The sequence below is a fragment of the Alligator sinensis genome, unplaced genomic scaffold, assembly GCF_000455745.1.
Source record: "Alligator sinensis unplaced genomic scaffold, ASM45574v1 scaffold323_1, whole genome shotgun sequence".
NCBI lineage: Eukaryota > Metazoa > Chordata > Crocodylia > Alligatoridae > Alligator > Alligator sinensis.
Window position 1 is genome coordinate 953,366 of NW_005842483.1, and position 21,157 is coordinate 974,522.

Here is a 21,157-nt window from a genome sequence, read left to right on the forward strand (position 1 = left end):
AAAGTTGTGAGGCTTGTGCCATGCTGCCATCCTGGTCCTCAGGGGGTCAGAGCTTGGGTTCAGAATCTGGCCCCTTCAGCCCATTGTCTGCAAAGGGGCCTCTCACTCTGGTGTGAATGGATTCACTCCACCATCTCAGGTAATGCAATGGCCCACTTCCATCCCAGCATCCACACGTCTCCTTAGTCTGGGCCTCTCCCTCGCGCACACACACTTGTTGAAGGGGCAGGGTAAGCTGGTCCTTCAGAACATGGTTCCCCTCTGAGAGCTTGGTCCCTGCCTCCCTCCCCAAGCTTTTCATTAACATCACTCTTCTCACCCTGTCTCTGGCTTCCTTCCTCTTTCAGGGAGCTGCAGGGCTGCGGTTTACTGAGCATGGTGCTGGGGGACAGAAGTTAAAATCTGTTGCAACGTCACATTGCAAAGCTGCTTGCGCTGTCTCACCTCCCCCTTCACTTCCCTTCCCGTCTGAGCTGTGTAAAACAAGGCCTTGCTCTCGTCCAGCAAAAAAAGCAGCATTTGCATGGAAGCCAGGTGCAAATGTCAGAATATGCCTATGACCCTTTGTGTATATTTTTAATGCATTTCCTCCTTTTGCATTTGTGCCTCTGGAATGTTTGCTTGCTGCCAATATTCTAGGAAATGGGGGGAGAGAGGAGGGAGAAGGGTAGGGCTAGGATTCAGAGTGGCTTAGAAAAAATTGGAGGATTGGGCCAAAAGAAATGTCATGCAGTTCAGCAAGGACAAGTGCAAAGTCCTGCACTTAGGATGGAACAATCCCATGCATCAGGACAGGCTGGGGGCTGACGGGCTGGGCAGCAGCTTTGCAGAAAAGGACCTGGAAGTTACTGTGGACAAATAAACTGAATATGAACAGGCAGTGTGCCCTTGTTGCCAAAAAGGCTACCAGCTTACTGGGCCGCATTAGTAGGTGTGTTGCTAGCAGGTCAAGGGAAGTGATTATCCCCCTCTATTCTGCGCTGCTGAGGCCACATCTGGAGTACTATGTTCAGTTTTGGGCCCCCTACTACAGAAAGGATGTGAAGATATTGGAGAGAGTGCAGCGGAGGGCAACAAAAATGGTGAGGGGGCTAAGGGACATGTCTTGTTAGGAAAGACTGCAGGGACTGGGCTTATTTGGTCTAGAGAAGATAAGACTGAAAGGGGATTTAATAGCAGCTTTCAACTACGTGAAGCGGGGTTTGAAAGAGGATGGAGCTGGACTGTTCTCAGATGAGAGAACAAGGAGCAATGGTCTCAAATTGTAGCAAGGGAAATTTAGGTTAGATATTAGGAAGAATATTCTCACTAGGAGGGTGGTGAAGCACTGGAACAGGTTACCTGGAGAGGTGGTGGAAGCTCCATCCATGGAGGTTTTCAAAACCCAGCTAGACAAAGCTTTGGCTGGGATGATGTAGTCAAGAATGGTCCTTTGAGTAGGGGGTTGGGCTAGATAACATCCTGAGGTCGCTTTTCCAACCCTAACTTCCTATGATTCTATAAAATCCCATTTTGAATACCCTGACAGAGAGGGGATAGCTGAAACTGTGCCCCTCAGGTAGTCATTTTACCCAGGCCTATAGCTCCTGGTTTAACAGCAACTGTTGGGTATGTGCTGTGTGTGGATGCACTGAGTCCTGCCAGGGATGCTCTCACCTGCTGCCTGTCATTGTTTCCTCACTGGGGCAAAAGCATGATTCCCCCAAGTAATACACCTTGCTCTCCTGCTTTTGATTAAGCCAGTGCTGTGCTGCAGCATAGCTTTGCCCTCTCGCTATAAGGTACGTAGATCACTCTCCTTACCATAGCAGGTTGTATTCTTCCACGCTTTCAGCAGACAAGGCTGTTCTCCCCACTGTGGAAGGGGGCCGAGGCATAGAGACCAACATGGCTCTTGAGCCACTGCAAGGTGCCATGGCACATTTTAAGTTCACTGGGACTTGCCCAAGGCTATTGAGGGAGTCTGTGGCAGAGAATGGGACTGACCCTGCATCTTGTGAGAGTCATGCTAGTGTCCTAACCACTGGGCCATCCTGCCTGCCTCCATTCTAGGCTCCATCAAATAACAATTTCCAAGCAACCTTATCCTAGCTTTAGGACCATGCTTGCCCTTTATCTTCCCGTATAGTGCTGTCCGGGCTATGATCCCACTGTACCGTGTGCTGGTTTAGAGAGTGTGTCACTGGTGAAGACATAATACCCGTCTGCAAGTGCAGCCTGGAGGAGGGCACCCCAGCAGCGACAGAGCAAGTGCATAAGCACAGCTTGTCAGAAGACAGGGGAGCGACCAGTTGGGCTTGGGGCAATGGAGATGCTGTCTGGGGGTTGCATTCAGAGATGGAGGGCATCCGTCTGTGTACAGGGCTTGGCAGTGAGCTCCAGAAGCAAATCCTGTCCTTCCTCCTTCCCTTCTTCTGCGCCTGGATGCCTCTGCAGGGCCCTGTCTGCTGTACTCCCCTCCCCAGGGCTCCTGAGCTGTCACCTCAGATCTTCTTGGTTTCCACAGCACATTTCAGTCTGGCACCATGGAGCACTGTGACAAGGGTGACATGTCTTGGCACAACACTTCATGGACCAGGTGGAGGGGTAGAGCATACAGCCATCGGGCTTGGGCAGGCACCATGGTTTTGCACACTGGCTTCTTTGGCTCAGGAGCTTTTTGCACACAGGTTCCTTTGGGTCCTGGCTGGTCCCTGGGGGACAGGGGCTCATTCAGCTCAAGGGCCCCAGGCTGATCTGGGGGGTCAAGAGCCACACCCCTAATCAGCTGTTCGTCTGTGGCTCCCCTATACCAAGCTCAGCTTAAGAGTCTCTGGGATCCCCTGGAGCATTTGTGCTTCTATAGCCATGGGTTTGGCAGCCCTGTCTCATTGCTGTGTTGGGAGGGAAAGGCCAGGTATGGGGCCAGATCTCTTGGTTTGAGAAAATCCATTCACCTTTCCCTCTTAAAGGTATGGTGCAGCAGCCTCCCATGGAAATCAATGGGAGCTACAAGCCCTCTGTGCTTCAGCTGAATCAGGTGATTCACTCAAGTTCACAGCAAGTCAGAGCTGGGAAAGAACCCAGGAGTCCCGACTCCCAATCTCCTGTGCTAACTTTTAAAAATAATTCTCACTCAGTATTGCAAAGATGTCCCAAGCTTTGGTATGATTGATGAATGAAGCTAATTACAAGGAGAACACATCATTTATTTTGCCAGAATTCTACATGTGCCCAGCACGACCCATCCTTAGGTCCCTAGGTTGGAGAAGTGAGATTTAGGGTCAGACTGACACATATTGCCCTCCGTTTTCAGTGATGCAGTGATTAGAGCCCACAGTTTTGGACATAAAGATTCCTTGGTGTGTCTAATTCACCAGCAATGGTTATACTATAAATGCCTAGACTGATCTAAGTCCCTGATTGTGGTGCAGAAGCAAAGGCCTGGTGACAGCTGAAAGCCTGGCCCAAAACAACTGAAAGCAGGGTGTGGAGCACACTTCTGATCTCTTCTGGACGAGGGTAATCGGGAGCACTATGCCTTAAATAAGAAAGACTCAAACCCTTGAACCTAAGACTTATCACAGTCTGTGACTGTTTTATTAGCCATAAAGGGAGTGGATCTTTTTGGCGCCGTATACTGCTTTCTGAATCACTGCAGGTGATGGGTGTGTATTTTATACACATGGGCACACTTCCTCCTCCGCTTCTAGAGGGAATATGTTCTCTAAAGATAAAGGGAACTGCCTATTGCTATGGACTGTAGTGGGAATGCTGCAGTACTTTCAAGTGGGTCACCATGTGTGTCCATCAAGTCCTTTTCAGCAAATGCAATCTGTGCTTCTGTGCTCTGTTTCAAGTTCTTATCTTTGAGGATCCAAGGGTAGCCTGGGCAGCAAATGTACTGCCTGGAGCACGTCTCATGCATTGGAGCACTCCAGACCGGCCTGCGAGATGCAGTAAATGTGCTGTGGCCCTAAAGTGTTTGCATTCAAGGATTGCCGTAATGTTATACATTTCCGGGGCTCTCACTGCTGCTTTGTCTCGGCATTTGTGGTAGCCAAGGCGTCCCCTATCTGAGGTGATATGCAGATACGCTCGTAGCATCTCTGCAATATCTTGTTTTGCATTATCAGGGTACTGATAAGCCCTGGTTCTTGGCCTTTATACATCTATAAGACAAAAAGATAGCCCCTGCCCCAAAGAACTTACACACACCCCCTTTTGCAGTAGGGAAATGCTCTTATTTTCATTTTGCTGAACTGAGGCTCAGAGAGACTAAATAACCTGTCGAGCTATTCAGGGCATCTGTGGCTGAGGAAGGACTTAAAACTGTGTTTCCCAGGTGCCAGGCTGATGCCTGAATCATTGTATCATTCTTCCACCCAGGTGACTCTGTAATCACCTGTCCCAGGTCTAATTGCCTGGCAGGCTGCGGATCATAGCTGGCCACTTGTTTTGGGGAGGTGGGTCCTTGCACTCCCCAAATCATGTTAAAAACAACCTAAGCAATACTTGTAGTGAGTTGGCGGTTAGAATGAAAGCCAGCTGTTCAGTAGTTGAAGCAGGTGCCTAAGGGGTTTTCAGCACTGATTTTTCTCTAGTATCACAGCAGTACTGGAATAGCCACTGGCTAATGGAGGAAAGTGAACAGTAAGGCAAGAACAAGCCCAGAGCAATGCCAATGGGCACAAACCCTGCCCAGTCCCACATGGGTACATGGCAGTTTGGCCTGGGGTGTGGGAAGCACTTGGTACCAAAAGTAAAATGAAAGGAAGAGCTCTGGGGGAAAATTCCTTTTGTGTCTCAGGCCAGCTGTGGCAGGGGAGGCAGCTCTGAGCCTTGCTTCACACAGTGAGAGTGAGCAGATGGTGGGGATTACTGAAATCCAGCTTTGTCTTTGGCCTGAGGAGGAGGGGTGAGAGCAGGGGATGGGTGGAGGGAGGGAAGGACAGCGTGTCTCAATGCTGGGGGTTTCCCATCAGTACTTATTATGTTCTACTGTGAGAATAAGTGCAGCATAAAGAGAGTTGCTGCCAGACAGAGGTCTCTCATAGTGCCTCCTTCCTATGCTAAAAGGAGAGTCAAGAAAAGAGTCTGACTGGGAAAGAGGCTAAGGAGAGGTTTTGTTTTCAGTGTTGTATCTGCCCCCAGTCCCTAGTAGTGAAATAGGTTTGTGCATCCTTGTGTTTATGTACATGGATTTGCATGCATGCACGTATGTGCTTGAGGACATGTTTGCATGCAGATTTGTGTGTGCAGTCCCTGGAATGTGTGTTGTATGGCCTGATATTCCTTCTGCATCTGTTCTCCCCTCACCACCCTGCATGGATGGTCTGGGCACGTGGTGCATTTGCTGTGCTCTAGGGTGGAGACTGAGGTCTGCTTGGGCAATGCCAGGGGCTGGCAGGCCTGCTTAAGCTGGTGTTTACTCATCTCAGCCTATAAAGGCAGGGTGGCCTCCAGCTGTCACTCTGCATCATTACTCTTCGGCAATGTGATGGTTGGCAGCTACAATTGCCTAGGGCAGCAAAATGGCTATTAACAGAGCTGGCACTTAATGTAACAGAGCCCCATGGCCAGGACTGCCAGGCATCCCATGAGCTGATAGTGCTCTGTGCATGTCCCCAGCCCTGACCTGCCTGAGGAGAGGGACCTCAGAGCAGGCATGAGGCACAGAGCATTACTTTACAGTCAGCACAAAAGACATCCCGCTGCTGCTTCCCATGCATCCTCTGTTGAATCGGTTACTGCCTGAAGGCCTGGCATCCAGGTGCTAGCATCCGAAGTGATCTGAAGGCTCATTCGCTTTTCTCCCACCCTCAGGTGAGCCTGTATTCTGACCCTCCAAACCCCAGCCACAGCGTCCACATGGGGATGGTGTCTCATGGCTCCAAGATCATGGCCTTCAGCATCCCACAAATTAGGACAGCTGAGTTCAGTGCCACCTCGGCTCCAGCCCAGCCAGCGATCCTGGGTGAAGGTGAGTTCGAAGCACTGGAGACACTGAGTGCAGCTGCTTTTGTCTCTTCATTCTCCTATCCCCTGTCTTCCTGCCTGGCGATAAGTCCAACTCTTAAAGCAGCTGGAGAACAGGAAGCTTTGTAATTTGGGGGACAGCTGTGGGGATGCTTTCAGAACAGAGGCCACTGTGGAATCTGTTTGCCCTCTACCTGCCACCACCAAAATGTGGTTGAACTGAACTGCACTGTCAGCCCCTGTCCTCTGTTACCAGCACATGCTCCAATACTAACTCTGCAACGTGAGAAGGCTGGTGATTATGCCCTGGTAAATACTGTGTGCAGTATTCATTTACACTACCATTCTCTCACTCTCACACTTTGCCATTCTGCTCCCCCCCACCACCTCCCAATAGACACGCTTGTGTTTGCCCACACATTGCTGGGGTCTCTTGTGTGCAGCTGTAACTGCATCCTACTGAAAGCATGTAGCATCCACCTAGCCTACTTGTATCCTTGGAGAAGAAGGCCATGATCCCAGTCTTGTCCTGGTCCAAACTCAGCACTGGCACAAGTCCCCAACAATTTCAGTGGTGTTTGCACCATTTGTGCAAGCTCTAAATATCTTCTACCATTGCTTTAGTGGTAAGGGGAGAGGCAAAGAGAGGATGTGATGACTGACAACCAGGCCTTTCTTTAAGGGGACCAAGACCAGAGATGCTGACTTGCAAGCAGTTAGTACTGCTGATTAGGACATGCTCCTGAGATTGAAATGCTAAATGCTTCTCCCATGGGGTGCTAAATGCTTCTGACTTGTACTGAACTTCTGGGATTGATCTTAAAGGCTGGTGTTTGGTGCCTCTCCTTATGCTAGAGTCAGGTCCATGTTGGAGACCATGGCTTTGTCCCTGCTTTAGCCTTCACTGAAGATGGGTCCATGAGGTCCAGTCTCACCTGGAGAAAGGAGGTGACATCCTCAGGATCTCCTTATGTTGCTGCTCTGTTCCAGGGTACTCATTAGCGCCAGGAGACCAAGATGCATCCTCCTTGGATCATTCCATACTTGCTGGTTTGCCAGGGACTGATGGCTGCACTGCTGCAGAGAAGCCATTCCTAGGGGATCCCCTGACACGGACCCTGGCTGGTCAGACAAGGAAATTCCAAACACAAGTAGGTCGGCTCAGGGCAAGGAAACCTCCTCAGAGGGAGTGAGTCCATTCTTGTTGAGCGGTGGCTGTGTGGAGGTTGCCAGTTCTGGGGAAGAGTCCTCAAGGGAAAGGGGACAAGAAAGGAACTGTGGGGAAGGGGAGGGAAAGGTAGAGGCTAAGCTACATTGCACTGCCATCAGCACTGACCCTGACCCAGAATAGCTGATAATGCCCTGTTCCTCTTGATCAGGTGGAATCCTTTGAAGAATTGATCCAGATGAGACGACTGACCCCACAGGACCAGCTGAAGGTACCTCTAGCTTTGCTTTTTGTTTCTCCCATTTTCCCTTCTCTTTAGATCCATGGAGCCATCCACAGAGCAACTGGCCTGTCTAGTCCTGGGCCCTGAGCTTGAGGCCCATCCATCACTGAGAGCCGCAGAAGAGCAGGGTCCCACATAGAGATTCTTCCCATATCCCAGGTGAAACATGCAGCCACCCAGCCATGAGGCTGCTGCTCAGTGTCACAACAGTGCACTATTGCTTCACAATGTCACAATGGGATGACACAATGATGGAATGATGCAAACGTGATGCTGCTTGGGCACATGCAAGAAGCCAAGGCCATAAGCTCTCATGGCACGCTCACAGCTCATGTAGGAGTTCTTCATCAAAAGTAGGGAGATAAATTAGGCAGAAAAGAAGTGAGGAGCAAGCTAAGCTCATGAGACATGTAGGCAGCCCTGTATTTAACTAGTTCTCCAGATCCAGCTGGTTCCAGCACTGAGTGTGTCTGTGTGCGTACAGTTCACCAGGCCTAAAATTTCACTGTATTTGTAGTGGGGTAAGTCTCCTGGTCCTGTGCACAGACCCACACTGTGGTGTGGGTGGGCCTAATTCTCACTGGTTTATTAGGGCCAGGATTAATACTGCCTGCCTTTAGGTCCAGCAGAAGCTCTGTATCAAGCTACTAGTACCAACTTAATACACTGGTTTCACGTGTGTGTGTTTGGTTTCCCTCTTATAATTGGCCCCAAAGAAGATGGGAGTCTGCTATTTGATCTGTCAGCAGATACCTTGTGGTCTGAGTAGCAAATGTTTGTGTTATTAGATCTAAAAGTGTCAGGTTCAATCCCACTAAAGACTTCTGTTGTTTTTATAAGTGTATGGTCATGGGTTTGTTACCCTAGGATGTGGAGTCCCCATGCCGCATGGCACCGAGGGCCTAGTGAGATTAATCTTTCATAAGGAGGTCTGCTGATGTTATGAAATCTGTACTGTGGGAGCTGTGGGATTGAAAGCTCAGACTCATTGCCTTATCATAGGGATTTACAAAGCTAAAGGACACGCAGGAAGCTCTGGAGCGGGCGTATCTGCAGGCACGTGAAGAGTACCGCCAGAGGCAGCAGTGCCGAGCCACAGCAGAGCCCCTGGAGGAGTTTGACCCAGACAGGTAGGTGTTTGACACTCCTGTCCCAACTCTGGTTCACGCAGAAGGACCACAGGCCTCACTGGCTAGGGGGCCGGCCTGTCATGGGAGACCAGGACTCCATTCCCTGCTCTGCCACAGACTTTCTACATGCCCATGGGCAAGTGTCAGCCTCTTGTGCTTCACTTCCCCATCTGTAAAAGGCAGGTCAGCACTGCACTGTCACACAGGGGTGTTTGAGGCTACACACACTAAAGAGCGCTAGGTGCTCAAGTGCTCTGAAACATTGGTCTGAAAGGGATGGGGCTGCGCCTGGGAGTTAGTGTCTGGCCATATCGCAGCAGCCAGGCCTCAAAGGGTGTGAATGAATACTTAACTCAGATGCAGATGAGCCGAAGCTCTGCAGGCCACCAGGCTGATTAACACAACCTCCTTCACAGCGCTGGAGTGTCCTGTTGTGATTGTGCCATTTCATTCTAATCTACTTGTGTTTCCTGACAATATTTATGGCCACTAATGAAGGGATGAGGCCCCTGACTCTCAAGCAGTGAATTACCATCTGCTCGGCTCTCTCCATTTACCGGCCCCATCAGCTGGTTTGATCTGGCTCATCATTTGCATGATAAAAATACACTGTGACACTGCAGACAATGGTCTGGAGACACATGTGTACCTTTTATTACAGGGGAGTTGGAATAAGTTGTAAGAGTGGACAAGTCTTTGATTTCAGTTACATCAGTGGAAGTCCAGGGTATAACCCCACCCTGGCCAATGGGCTTAATCTGCCTGCTCCTTTACATGAATGTGGGCATCCTTGGGTAGATCAAATGGACTAAAGATGTATAGGGGATGGGATCCAGCCTTGCACAATCACTGACTGTCTGGATTTAGGAAGTGACTACTTCTGTGCACAGGTTTTTCGACGGCTGCCCTGAAGCTCTGGGGTTGGTGACTCAATATATGGATTATTGGTCTAGCAAGATGCAGCTCCTGGTTTAACTCTGTTCAGACTCTGACCCAGAGGCTGCCACTTTAAGGCCGTTCTTATGCTTGATTCATATTGCCCTTGCATCTAAAGGACGCTTTGCACTAGGTACTATTCATGAGTATGGCAAGAGAGCCCCTACCCCAAAGAGCTAGCTGTCTATTTAGACCAGGCAAACAAAGGCAGGATGATAATCCCCATTACACAGTGAGAAGTGAAGCACTGAGTGACACGGGGTGTCTGGCAGAACTCGGAGTTAAACATCGAGCTCCTGAGTGTGTAGTCTGTGCCATACCCAGGGAACCACCCTTCTTTGCTGAATGGTTGGAGCCTCCAATGGCTTTGAGGTCCCTCTCACCTTTGCTGATGGCATGCTGTGTTACAGAGCAGTGGAAGGGGAGATATTCCGCCTGGGCATGTGCTTGGAGGAGCTGAAGGATGGGATTGACCGAGCGGTGGAGAGCCAGACCTCTCCACAGAATTGCTCCGAGCCACCCTCATCTTCACGCTGTTTGCCTACGCTGGGCCCAGAAGTGCAGGTCTCCTCCCCGACTCCATCAACGCATGCCCCAGTCCCAGCTCTCCGCACCCCCTACCCTGAGGTAAGCTTCACTCTGTTTGCACTCTCTTTTCTAAGGTTTCCCAAGCAGGGTGGTGGTTTCTAGTCAGGGAACAGTAAAGAAAACTGTTTGGGAGGTGCTTTGAAATCATTCAACTTCCAGAACCTCCTCCTTAGAGGGCCCATGACCCCGCAGCTGAAGTAGCCTTGGTTTTCCCCATAGCCCAGTTCTTTACAGGGACTCCTGCTGGGAGAGGCTGAAATCAGAGGAGCAGTGAGCTCCCTGACACACAGCCAATCCCTTCAAGTGACTTCTGCTGGGAGAGGTGGGTCCTTTGGTAATGAGAGCTTTCTTGCCAACCAGTGCATTGGTTACAGTGACCCTTCCAGGGTGACTTGATTTAGGAAGAATCTAGGTCCCTGTACAGGCACTGGCTGCAGCATCCCTGCAGGTGAGGTGTTTTTTGGTTTGGGCAGGCTGACCTTGCCTCTTTCTATTCTCTAGAGCTCTGCTACAAGGGACAACCATTTCCAACAAGTGGACGCAGAGGTGAGCTCAGCCAGCGGAGACACTGAAGGAGAAAAAGAGGAGCTTCCCAAGCCCCTTCAACACAAACAGCTTCAAGTGGAGGAGGACTTTGATAGTCTGCTGGACCAGTAAGTGCTGCCCTGAGAAACAATGTCAAAGTTGGCATGGCGCTTGCCCATGCTACACCCTGCTCTGACAGAGCAATCAATGTTCCTTCTTCTCATGTTGCCAGTGCATCCCGTGAAACGCACCCAAATCCTAGCAGGAGCTGGAGCATCGCCCTGAGGGGTAGCGAGCAATTTAGTGCTCGGCCCTCTATGTTTATGGTGGGCACAGGTGCCACAACACAGGGCTGCTGCCAGTAGGGTGGTGACCTCAGGCTAGACTGAGTGCATGTTTTGCCTCTCTCATGCAATCAGGTACAACAATTTCAAGTCTTTGCCTGCATCTCTGAGCATGGAACAGCTGGGCTTGGAAGAGAACAGATCCTCACAGGAAGTGGATGGCCATGCGGCAGGGGATGCTGGGGGGGATGAGAGTCCTTACAGGACATTGTCACTGGAGAAAGAAACTAGGTGGATGAGAGTGCTCACAGGACATTGTCACTGGAGAAAGAAACTAGCCGTGGGACCAACCGTGGGACACCCCAGCCGTAAGTAATACAGGAGCATGAAGTATATTCCCTGCATATAATATTCATTATGGGATGGTGGGGGGAGATTTTAATAAGGCACCAAGGATAGCATTAGTTTATGCCGTAAATATAGGGGTCCACTGGGTGGGGAAGGCGATTCATTGCAAATGTTTTTCATTATTAAAAATATATTTGTTAAGAAAATATAAAAGACTTCCTTGTGGTGGACTCAATCACTGAGCTTTCTGTTATTGTTAAATTGCTTGGCTATGATGTACTTTCTGGTGTTTGCCTTGTTGTCTGTAGGGTTCAGAGTTAATTGTCCACAGCTGAATGAGGGGGCTTATACCTGTGTCAGTCCTGTCCTTTTTTAGATAGGCAGCCCTGCACTGATCGATAATTTTCTCTGCTGCCAGAGAGGCTACACAGCTAGGCCAACATTTTCAAAGGTGACAACTGATTGTGAATGCCCTGAAAATCCAGTATACAAATGGTAATGTCATGGTGTGGCACTTCAGAGGCATTCAGACCCTGCAGTGCCACACTGCTTCAGCTGAAGCAATGGATGCTCCAGTAGGAGCAGAATCGGTCCCCTTGTGCTTTGAAGGTCCAACGTTTCCAGAATGCCTGGAACATCTGACCTCAGGTGCTCAGGTGTTCTCTGACCTGCTGTGAGCAGGAAAAGGTGAGGCTGCAGGGAGTCAGCCGTGTTTCCTGGCCCAACGGTGCATCTGCAGGGAGTGGAAGGCTGCATGTCAGCTGAGTGATGATGTGGGACACTTGTGAATAAAGGCTCTGATTGCTTTTACTTTCTCACCCTAACAGACAGCCCCAGGAGAGGAAGCTGCACCACCTCCCCCCAGAGGAACACCAGCAGCTGGTTGGGAGGAGTAGCTGTCCACCCTCTGTCCGGGGTGAAGAGTCACTCCCTCGGACAATGCCCGTCAAGGCCAGGCCCCTGGCTGTAATCCCCAAGGCAGCTTTCCGGGGGCAGCAGGAACCACTCTCCCGCCAAAGCAGCATGGCCAGTGTGGCAGGCAGCGCTGCTTCTGACCATCTTCCGCGGAAGCCTTTCCATCAGACAAAAGCTTCGCAGTCCGAGGTGAGTTCCCAAGAGGCATGTGAAACAGCAGCAGGGCTCCCAGCTCTTCAGGATACATCTACAGGGCTGCCACAAGTGCAGCCAGGTCTGGTATGTGATGCTGGAAGCTGTTTAACAGTACACTGTCCTATCAGGCAGCAGGTTCCTCAAAGAGAACAGAATGACAGTGTCGGTGTTTGAAGAGCAGGAGTGTTGGTGGGGACAGGGTGGAGTTATCCAACCAGGGATGCTCTCTGCTGAAGCTGGAAGTATTTCTGACTCCTTCAAGAAGGACTTGTCTGAAGTCATACAGGAAACTTGTAGCAGAGGAGAGGCTTGAACCTGAGTCCCTGAAGACCTCAGGCCAGATCCTGTTCTACTTGTTAGGTGTCAAAGTGGACCTAGGTACCGAAGTATGATCCTATGCCAACCTGCTCGGCTTCCTCGAGAAACATTGTTCAGCCAGCCTTTGTAACATGCCACCATCTTAACCTTAAGATGAAGTCATGAGGAGCAGCAGGGAGGGGGAGGAGGAGGCCCTGTCTACCTTTGGTGCTAACAGGTTTTTAGAGACACCTCTGAGACAGAAGGCCACCTAGACACCTAATACTTAGAGTAGGATCTCGCTTATTGTCTTCTGCCCTAGCAGCTGGACTGCCATCCCTGGCTTCATGATTATCATCCATTGCATTGATTTGGATTGGATCTAGTTATACTGTGCCTCTTCTCTTGCAGGATCAACGCATTGTATCACCAGAAACAGACAGTGGATTTGTGGGCTCAGAGGCGAGCAGGGTGTCCCCACTGACACGCACCCCAGAACATCACCCCTCTCACACTGGGTACGGATTCTTGTCTCTCTTTCTTCCCTGTCAGCTCCTTTAACCTGCTCTCATCTCATCTGCCTTTACCTTCTGGCTTTGGATGCCGAGATGAAAGGCCCAGGGCTGAAGGAATGTATGACGAGATAGCACACGTGGAGGGAAAGGAGCTTGAGAATAGGAGGCTGAAGGAGGATTGATCTTCAGTGAGTGCGGATGAGGGAAAAACTGCAAAAGCAGGTGATCAAAATGGGGATGGGGATCCTGAGTACATAGGACATATGGGAAACAAGGAATGAGCACTGAATTAGGGATGAGAAGACCAAGAATGTAATATTAGAGACCAAGGAAGAGAGGAGGTTGATCGGTGAATGGGGAAAGTTATGGAGTAGCAGCTGTGGTAGGGACGAGGGGGCAGGAAAGATGTGCAGCTGGATGGGTAACCCGGCATCTCGGTGAGGCTCCTTCAGTGACACCAGTCTGTTTGCCTTGTTTCCAGGATGCCTGGCATGCTGCAGAAGTCTGCCTCTGCATCCCCCCCTGCTGTCCTCCGTGCTTCTCTGAAGAAAGACACCAGCCCGTTATCCTCAGAAAAGGGGCTGTGGGGCATGTACACACCCCCCAGGCAGGTCCCACCAAGGAGCAGTGCCCAGAGACACAGCCTGCCCCACGGCAGCCCCTCCCAGACCAGCTCCCCTCCTCAGTGGACAAATAGTAGTATCACCAGCGAGATGGCACCAGATGCAGACAGTAGTGAGTAGAAGACACCTCGGGTTTGGACCACCCGCAAAATGAGGCACATCCGTGACCTCTGGGAACAGAGTTCACTTCCTTTACTTCCTTTCTCTCCGCAGCGAGAAGGGAAGGGGCAACTTGTGGATGCTGACACTGGGGCTGATCTTAATTATACCAGCACTAATAACAGCAACAATAATTGTTAATAATAATACTTTTAAAGAAATGCTTGATTTTTCTCCATAGATTTTTTTTATTCTCTCTTTTTTTCTATAAAAACAGTTTTACAACTGCTTTGAGTTAAAAATACATTTCTAAAGAGGTGAACATTTCAGCATTTTTACCATTTCAATGAAAACCTGAAACGGGTGGGCCAAACTTTGGCTTTGCCACTCAGGTTTTCAGTTCTGAGGAAAAAAGTTAGTGGGTTGAGAAGATTTTGGCCATCTCTTGTCAGTATTTGTCTGGTGGTTTTCAAGCTGTTTAGTGGCCTCTGCAAAGTAAGCTTGGGGCTGGGGAGGGAGGATTCACGGGCCAATGTCTGCAATGGCACCACTTGGACTTTTGTGCTAAGCAGGGCCCAGGCCCTAGTAGCACGTGGAGTTTGAAGTCATCTGCTGTCCCAGAGGCGTCCCTCCAGGGTGGAGCTGAAGCATCCCAGCAGGGCAGCGTGGGGGAAGTTGCCTGGGCCATAGGTGAAAATGGCTCTATTGCCAGGGAAATGCACCTTCAAAGAGGCACCCCAAAATCAGCATCATTTAAAGTAGTCCGCTGTCTTCTTCCTTCACCAGCTCACACAGACTCTGAAGCTGAGGGACAAAGCGGGGACAGCACCTACGATCACCATCCCAGCAAAGCAAGGTGTCCACCCAGCTCCACCACCCTGTCTCCTTCTCCAGTCCGGGCTCACCATGACCTCCTGGCCTCTCGCAGGGAACGAGAGTAAGTGACCCCTCCTGGCGTGGGCTAAGCATTGTGAGAGGGTCCACGTCCACTTCCATCCAGTGAACATGTTGTCTCAGTACAGGCAGTCCTCGGACTTCCGACACATTTGGTTCCTGAAATCTGCGTAACTCGGAACCAATTTTCTCATATGAAACAATGTTATAAATGGGGGATTGGTTCCTGAACCAAGGCCCGATACCCTATTTTCACTAAAAATACCCCAGAATTTTGTGCTCAATCAATTATATGATGAGTAATATAGCTACATTAATGTATTTAAATCGTAAATAGCAATCATATTGATTTGGAAGGGCTTCTTTGAGGTGACTTTGCTGGACTTTTTGAAAGGCTCTTGGTTGGACTTTTTGAAGGGTTTTTGGCTGGAGTCTTCTCAGGAGTCTTGGCTGCAGGTTTTTCCGGAGTCTTGTCTGCTTTCTGAAAGAACGTGTCCAAGGAAGTTTGGACAGATGTTCTCCAGGGAGATGGGTGATGCAGCGAATTTGTTCGCTGGTGTGGCGTCGCATCGGATCAAGCATTATAAAGTCGAAACTGATGTCATAAAGTTGAAACGGCGTCAATTTATAAACATAACTTGAAACGTAAGTCGAGGACTGCCTGTACTGAGAACTGGCACTGTTTCCCCTCTCTACAGCCATCATGATGTGGAGAGACAGTCATACCCCGGACTCCACGTCAGCTGTCTCATCACCAAGCCAGTCCCAGAGGCAGTCTCCAGGGCAGTGGTGTCTTTGAAGGAAAGCGCTGTCCTAGGTTTTTCCCCTGAGTGTCATTAGTTCACAGTGAGCCAGGCAGCCCCGCTGGGTGTAGGAGAAGGGGGGTTGTTTACCTGAGCAGAGGAGGCCTGAGGTGGAGCCGTCCTGCCTGTTTTACGCCCTCTCCTTGCACAATGACAGCAAACATTTCTGGGAGCGTTGCTAAGACGCTGCCTCTTGGACACGGCTGTGGCAGTGCCGGGGCTGGGGAGAAGACGTGCTGTTCTCTTTGCTCTTTGGCAAGACGCAAGCACTCAACCTCTTCCAGTGACCCCAGTCAGGCAGAGATCCCATTTCTCCAGTTGTCACCCAGCTCTTTGAGACTTGAGGACTGGTTAATGCTGGCCTGTCCTTGGATGGAGAATGCTTTCAGCCCACGCTGCTAGAGAAAGGCTGGTTCCTTGCTTCTCTGAGTCCAGAAGTGCCGAAAGGCCTGGCCACATCCCGTACAGTAGATCTCTCCCAGGAGGTAAATCCAGAAACGACTCCCTGTGCCTCACAGAGGGGACAGGTCTCAAATCCACCGGAGGACCGAGGCAGCCTCACGAATAATAGGATGTCAGTGGAGCCAGGCAGAGGGAAGAAGGAAGTAGAGAGAATTGATATCACAGTGCTGTTTCCAGCTTTCTCCCTCACATGCGTATTAGTTGGCCCCAATGTAGAGGGGTGCAGGCTCCATCCTGCAAATGGACAGCCCCACAGGCGAGGCGCAGACCTGCTCGTTTTACTGGTGACTTCAGATGGATATGAGGACAGTCCTGACTGAAGGGGATGGATAAGTACTGGCCTTTTGGCAGAAGGCTTTTCAGTGACTCAGCTGTGCCTTTGAACTTGGCCAGGGCCAGATCAGGACCTGCTGGGCAAATCAGGGACAGAGTTGGCATTGCAGCTCTTACGAGTGGGAGTAACCTTAAGGAGCAGGATCTGGGAGCATCACATACACAGTTCTCGGTTGTAAGGCACTGCTAAATCAATGCCAGTCGAGCAGGCTCTGAATGTTCACTGCTATGAGGATGTGATGGACTCATGGGGAAAGCGGGTCGGGAAGCAGTGCTCTTGGCAGCAGAGTTGTCGGCTGTGGCAGCTGCCAGGAGGACTGAAAGCCTTGATTTTGATGCACTTGTCTTATGTGGCCAGCAGCATAGATTCAAGGAGCTTTACTCTGAGCAAACTGATCTGGCCACTCTATCCCTCACTAGCCCCTCAGCTTACCAAGCGGCTGCCTCACACCAGCCACACACGCAAATGGTTAAATCTCCTGCAGCTTACATGGGCACGGAGGAAAGGAGCTAGTTCTGCAAGAGCCACACAGCCTGTGTCTGATCGTACAGCTCAATTGGAAGCAGACTCAGCAGCGCAAGCTCGGGGAGAGGGAGGGCTCAGGCCCTCTGAGGTTGCCTACGCCTTGTAGAGTGTTTCTGTGGGCTCTGCAGAACAGTTTGCATTTTTCTCTGTCATTTTAAACCTACAAGGCTGAATTCTCAACTGATGTAAATCAGCCTGGCTGCACTGATGCAATCCAGCATCTCCAGCTAAATATCTGACCCCTACTGTGTTGTTTCCTCAGGTCATATATTTTCCTTGCTAAAAGGCAACAGCATGAGCTGTGTATTGGCAAGTACACAATCACCCCCCAAAAATGAGCTGGCACAAGCGGGTGTCTGTGTCCCATAATGAATGGAAGAGTGTATGTCTTGCTGTCTTTGCCTGGGGGGAATTCATGCTGCTCAGCTGTGCCTCATAGATCCTGTAATGGTGACTGATTCTCCTTTAGCTCAGGTGGCAGGCCCTTGTAGTTTTGGCAGCAGGGAAAATCTGCATGGGGTTGTTATGTGCAGCTGATGATCTCTAAGAATGTCCCTAAGTAGCCACTGATTTCAGTAAACCTTTCACTCAAGATATTTGAGTGGGCTTGAATGACAGCCAGTGTAGTTGGCCCGGCCTGAGTTTTTGCTGTTTGCATCCCATTCTCCTGTGCTGCGGACTTCTGGGATGCAACCAGGACTGGAAAAGGAAGAGGAAAGGGTAGCTCTCCATAGTGCCATGTGGAACAGAGTCTTGTTTCTAAAAGAGGTCATGCCCAGCTTTGCAGAACCAAGAGGCCAGAGCGTTTGGTGAAGGGTTGGACAATCCCCCGGCCTTTTCAGTGTTCGTTCAGCCAGAACCTTTGGCTGTTTTGAGGTTCCCCCAATACCACTCACAGGGAACAGCCCAGGCCAAGAACAATTAAAAGGGGTCAGTGATTTTGTGCGCTCTGTTTGAGATACCTTAAAGGGGCCAGACTTCCCTGAGGGGGAGAGCTGAATGCCTGAAGACATTTCAAGACTCAATGTTCAGCTGCAATTCCTTAAGGACCGAGGGGCCCCTTCTCACTCCTTTGACAATGAAGAGAGAGCTACTAAAAAAGGGAAGCACTTAATCCTCTGAAGACCTGAGAATATAGTCACATGCTAGTCCAAGATTACATTTGTCTGCCAGCCTGGAAAATGCCAGCATTGTCAGGGTTAATGCATGCATGTTTTCCCTCCCAGATGGTAGGCTATCCAGCAGAATAACGCAGCAGTTTAAACATTCTTGGTTGTCTTGCACATTTAATAAGAGGAATAAGGCTTGGATTTATAGACTCGCATATCAGGTTCCCTGTAGGCACAGGAAGAGCACTAAATAAACTCCAGAGCTTCAGAGAAAGCTGGTCAGTCCTCATGGTTGAAGTCTTTGCAACCATTCAGAAAGGCTGAGTGTAAAACCTACATCTCAGAGAGCCTCCTACCGTCATCCAGAGGCCACTCTAAAGGGAAATGGACTCTGCACCACTGTCTCCCTTGTGCAGTGCATCCTCAAAGTAGCTTCAGTCGGTGGCTTCTTGTGATTCTTGAGTGGCTAAGTCACGTTGAGCAGTGCTGTTGTCTCTGAAGCTCAGCTGACCTCTGGGTGACAGGCAGCCTGGCACAGCAGAGCTGGGACTGTCTCTGTGACTTCAGATAGGGGAAAACATGGGATCTTCCCCCTTTTCTTCTCAATCCAACATTATTCTTGAGCTCTAGGGAAACTGATTCCTGATTCTCCTTTCCCACTTCAGCCAGGCAATCCGGGCTCTGCAGGAAGAGGTTTTGCGGCTTCGGCAGAGGCTGGAGGAGAGTTTGCATCGACCCCAAAGCTACCCAACAGGAAAGGCATCTCCACGCACTGCAAAGACCAAAAGGAAGCCTTTGGAGAATGGTTCCTCAGCCAGAAGCCCAGCAACCGTCAGGTAAGTGATTGTGTGTGCATTTAAACGCACCCAAATCAGATGGGCTGTGTACTGGAAGATCATTCTGTGCCTGTCCCTTTCCCAGAAAACCTGCAGAGAGGAGCCCAGGTGAATGTGGGGAGCCAGCCCCAGTGATCCAGCCAGCAAGGCGGGCAAGGTCAGCATCACTCCCGCGGGATGGGCCTGAGCTGGATCTCAGTAAGTAGACCTTTCGGGGCCTGCCCCCTTTGCGGTCACCCTGGCTTCCCTCAGTGCTTCTGAGAAGCACTGGGGCAGCAGGACTTTTATTTTCTTTCCACTCCTCTTCAATTTACCCTCCCTAAAAGGGAGAACTGGATGTTTGCATGAGCACTTGCTATGCATGTGGGTGGTGAGCAGTCGTGTGGGCAGCCCATCTACCAGGGCACTCTCTGCCAATTGTGCAGATGGGCTCACATCCAGATCCAGCCCTCCTGACCTATGAGAAAGCTGGTCTCATTGACCCAACCTGGTCCTGGATCTGACTCTGATGCCTGTGCCTTTTTCTCTTGATCCTACATGCATCACTGGAATTTGTGGCAGTCAGCCCTATCCTGTCCCCTAATAGCATGTGTACTGATGCTTGCTGAGAAAATCAGAGTATGCATCCCACAGTACCTACAGGACATACAGAGCAGTGCCCTGGCTGTCTAATCCAGTGCTCTCTCTTCTCCACATGCTGCAGCTTCAGAATCAGATTACCCCCCGCCAAGACTTCTGGATGGGAGGCCCAGGGCAGTGTTTTCCTCCAAGAAGATCCCAAATGCAGCAACATTCAAAGGCCATTACACAGGTAAGCACACAGCAAGTCCAATGAGGTCTTGGTGTGGCCTCTCTGGTAACTAACCAGATCCGGCTGCTGTCCTAAGTGGCTTTCCCTTCCTATGCCCAGCTGGGACACTTGACACTGTACTTCCCCAACGAAAGACTTACCCATTCCTCTCCCTGCTGATCTGAACCCTGTAGCTCAGTCTTGAACTACAGCATGAAGCCTGACCCTTCCCTTTCTTTTCATTACCCCACCCCAAGCCACACACTCTGTGAGGAGTGCTGAGAAAGCTTTTGTTGGGTTTTGCAGGGACAAAGTACCACTTATCGACTCCCGCATCCCTAGAACTGAAGGAAGACACTGGTTCGCCTTCTTGCATCCATTGCCACAGCCCCAGGACACAATCTGGTAAATACACCGTGTGCTCGTCCTCAGTCTCTGCCCCAGAAATGGCCTGTTCCAGATCTTTGCTTAGCACTTGGGGCTTGTGAAATAAAAGGCTAGCAACATGCAAAATCTGCTTTTCTATGAGATCTCCAAGGGCTTTACAAATACCAGCTAATGAAGTTGTTAGTAATTACCTAAGACATGAAATAATTGAATAACTAAGCCTGCAAACACACTGATTAGAGACAGAGAGAGAGAGAGCACTCCTCACTGAAATGCATACCCTTTCTGAATAGAGTGACTGGAAAGGTCAGAACTCATGCAGCTCACCTGGGGGTTGGAGGTGCCTCCAGCATACTCCATCTCTGGCCAGAGTAGAAACAGGCTCTATCTGTGCAGTAACAAGGTTAGTCAGTAGCTACTCGACAGTGGGATCTCATCCAGGGTTTATAGAAGTAGGTTAGAGCCTGAGTACTATTGGGACTTTATTCCTATTGCAAAAACACATGTGGTACCTTCTGTTCTGACACTGGGAATTCATATTGCCTGCATTTCTTGTGTTCTCTCCTGTGCTGCATGTGAATCTTTGGCAGTCATTCATTATTATAGTTTATTACATAATATAGGCTAGAGAACACGGGATGTTGTGAAAGCAACTGCAACTTTGGGGGGTGGGATTGACTTTTGGGTGAAATCTTGAAGCCGTCCTGTGGTGCTAAAGCCAGTGTTTGCACTTGTTATCACGAGCAAGCCCTGTGTTACAGCCTGCTGCATGCCTCTCCTTTCTTTGTGCTAGCAAGAGACATTACACAAAATACGTCCAGCTTGCTGGGCAAGTAGGAACCTGTATCAAACCATTCAACTTGGTCAAAGATTAACTCTCACCTGTTTTTTTCAATCAAAATCACGTACCACCTTACATGGCTTGAATACTTACCTTCCCAGAGTGTTTCTAAGGTGCATGGGGTGTGGGGGAGGGAGTAGGGGAGGTTTATCTGTATTGTGTCCAGTAACTCCCAGCTGAACTCTAAATATGCATCTTGTAATTTGCATATCACTGGCCACAGTGCCTTGCAATCAGCTTTTGCTCTCTGTGAGCCACCCAATCTAGTTTAAGAACAAAGTTGCTACTTTGCTGATGAGTCCAGCGTATTCC

General features: G+C 50.0%; 1 protein-coding gene and 1 long non-coding RNA gene across 2 annotated transcripts in view; one reads left to right on the forward strand and one right to left on the reverse strand.

The window, feature by feature from the left end:
• The window catches only part of AKNA (AT-hook transcription factor), a 43,472-nt gene that overhangs the window by 15,225 nt on the left and 7,090 nt on the right, over nt 1-21,157 (forward strand). Inside the window, exons 5-20 of the mRNA XM_025212768.1 lie at nt 5,806-5,962; nt 6,949-7,109; nt 7,338-7,397; nt 8,412-8,539; nt 9,886-10,102; nt 10,565-10,716; nt 11,008-11,116; nt 11,164-11,240; nt 12,048-12,324; nt 13,039-13,145; nt 13,624-13,877; nt 14,651-14,801; nt 18,657-18,827; nt 18,913-19,025; nt 19,531-19,638; nt 19,924-20,022. Of these exons, the coding sequence (XP_025068553.1) occupies nt 5,806-5,962; nt 6,949-7,109; nt 7,338-7,397; nt 8,412-8,539; nt 9,886-10,102; nt 10,565-10,716; nt 11,008-11,116; nt 11,164-11,240; nt 12,048-12,324; nt 13,039-13,145; nt 13,624-13,877; nt 14,651-14,801; nt 18,657-18,827; nt 18,913-19,025; nt 19,531-19,638; nt 19,924-20,022 (2,341 nt within the window). The remainder of the gene's footprint in view (nt 1-5,805; nt 5,963-6,948; nt 7,110-7,337; nt 7,398-8,411; nt 8,540-9,885; nt 10,103-10,564; nt 10,717-11,007; nt 11,117-11,163; nt 11,241-12,047; nt 12,325-13,038; nt 13,146-13,623; nt 13,878-14,650; nt 14,802-18,656; nt 18,828-18,912; nt 19,026-19,530; nt 19,639-19,923; nt 20,023-21,157) is intronic.
• The window catches only part of LOC112551504, a 3,453-nt gene continuing 933 nt past the window's right edge, over nt 18,638-21,157 (reverse strand). Inside the window, exons 2-3 of the long non-coding RNA XR_003095793.1 lie at nt 20,332-20,392; nt 18,638-18,763 (exon numbers count right to left, since the gene is read on the reverse strand). This is a non-coding gene — a long non-coding RNA (uncharacterized LOC112551504). The remainder of the gene's footprint in view (nt 18,764-20,331; nt 20,393-21,157) is intronic.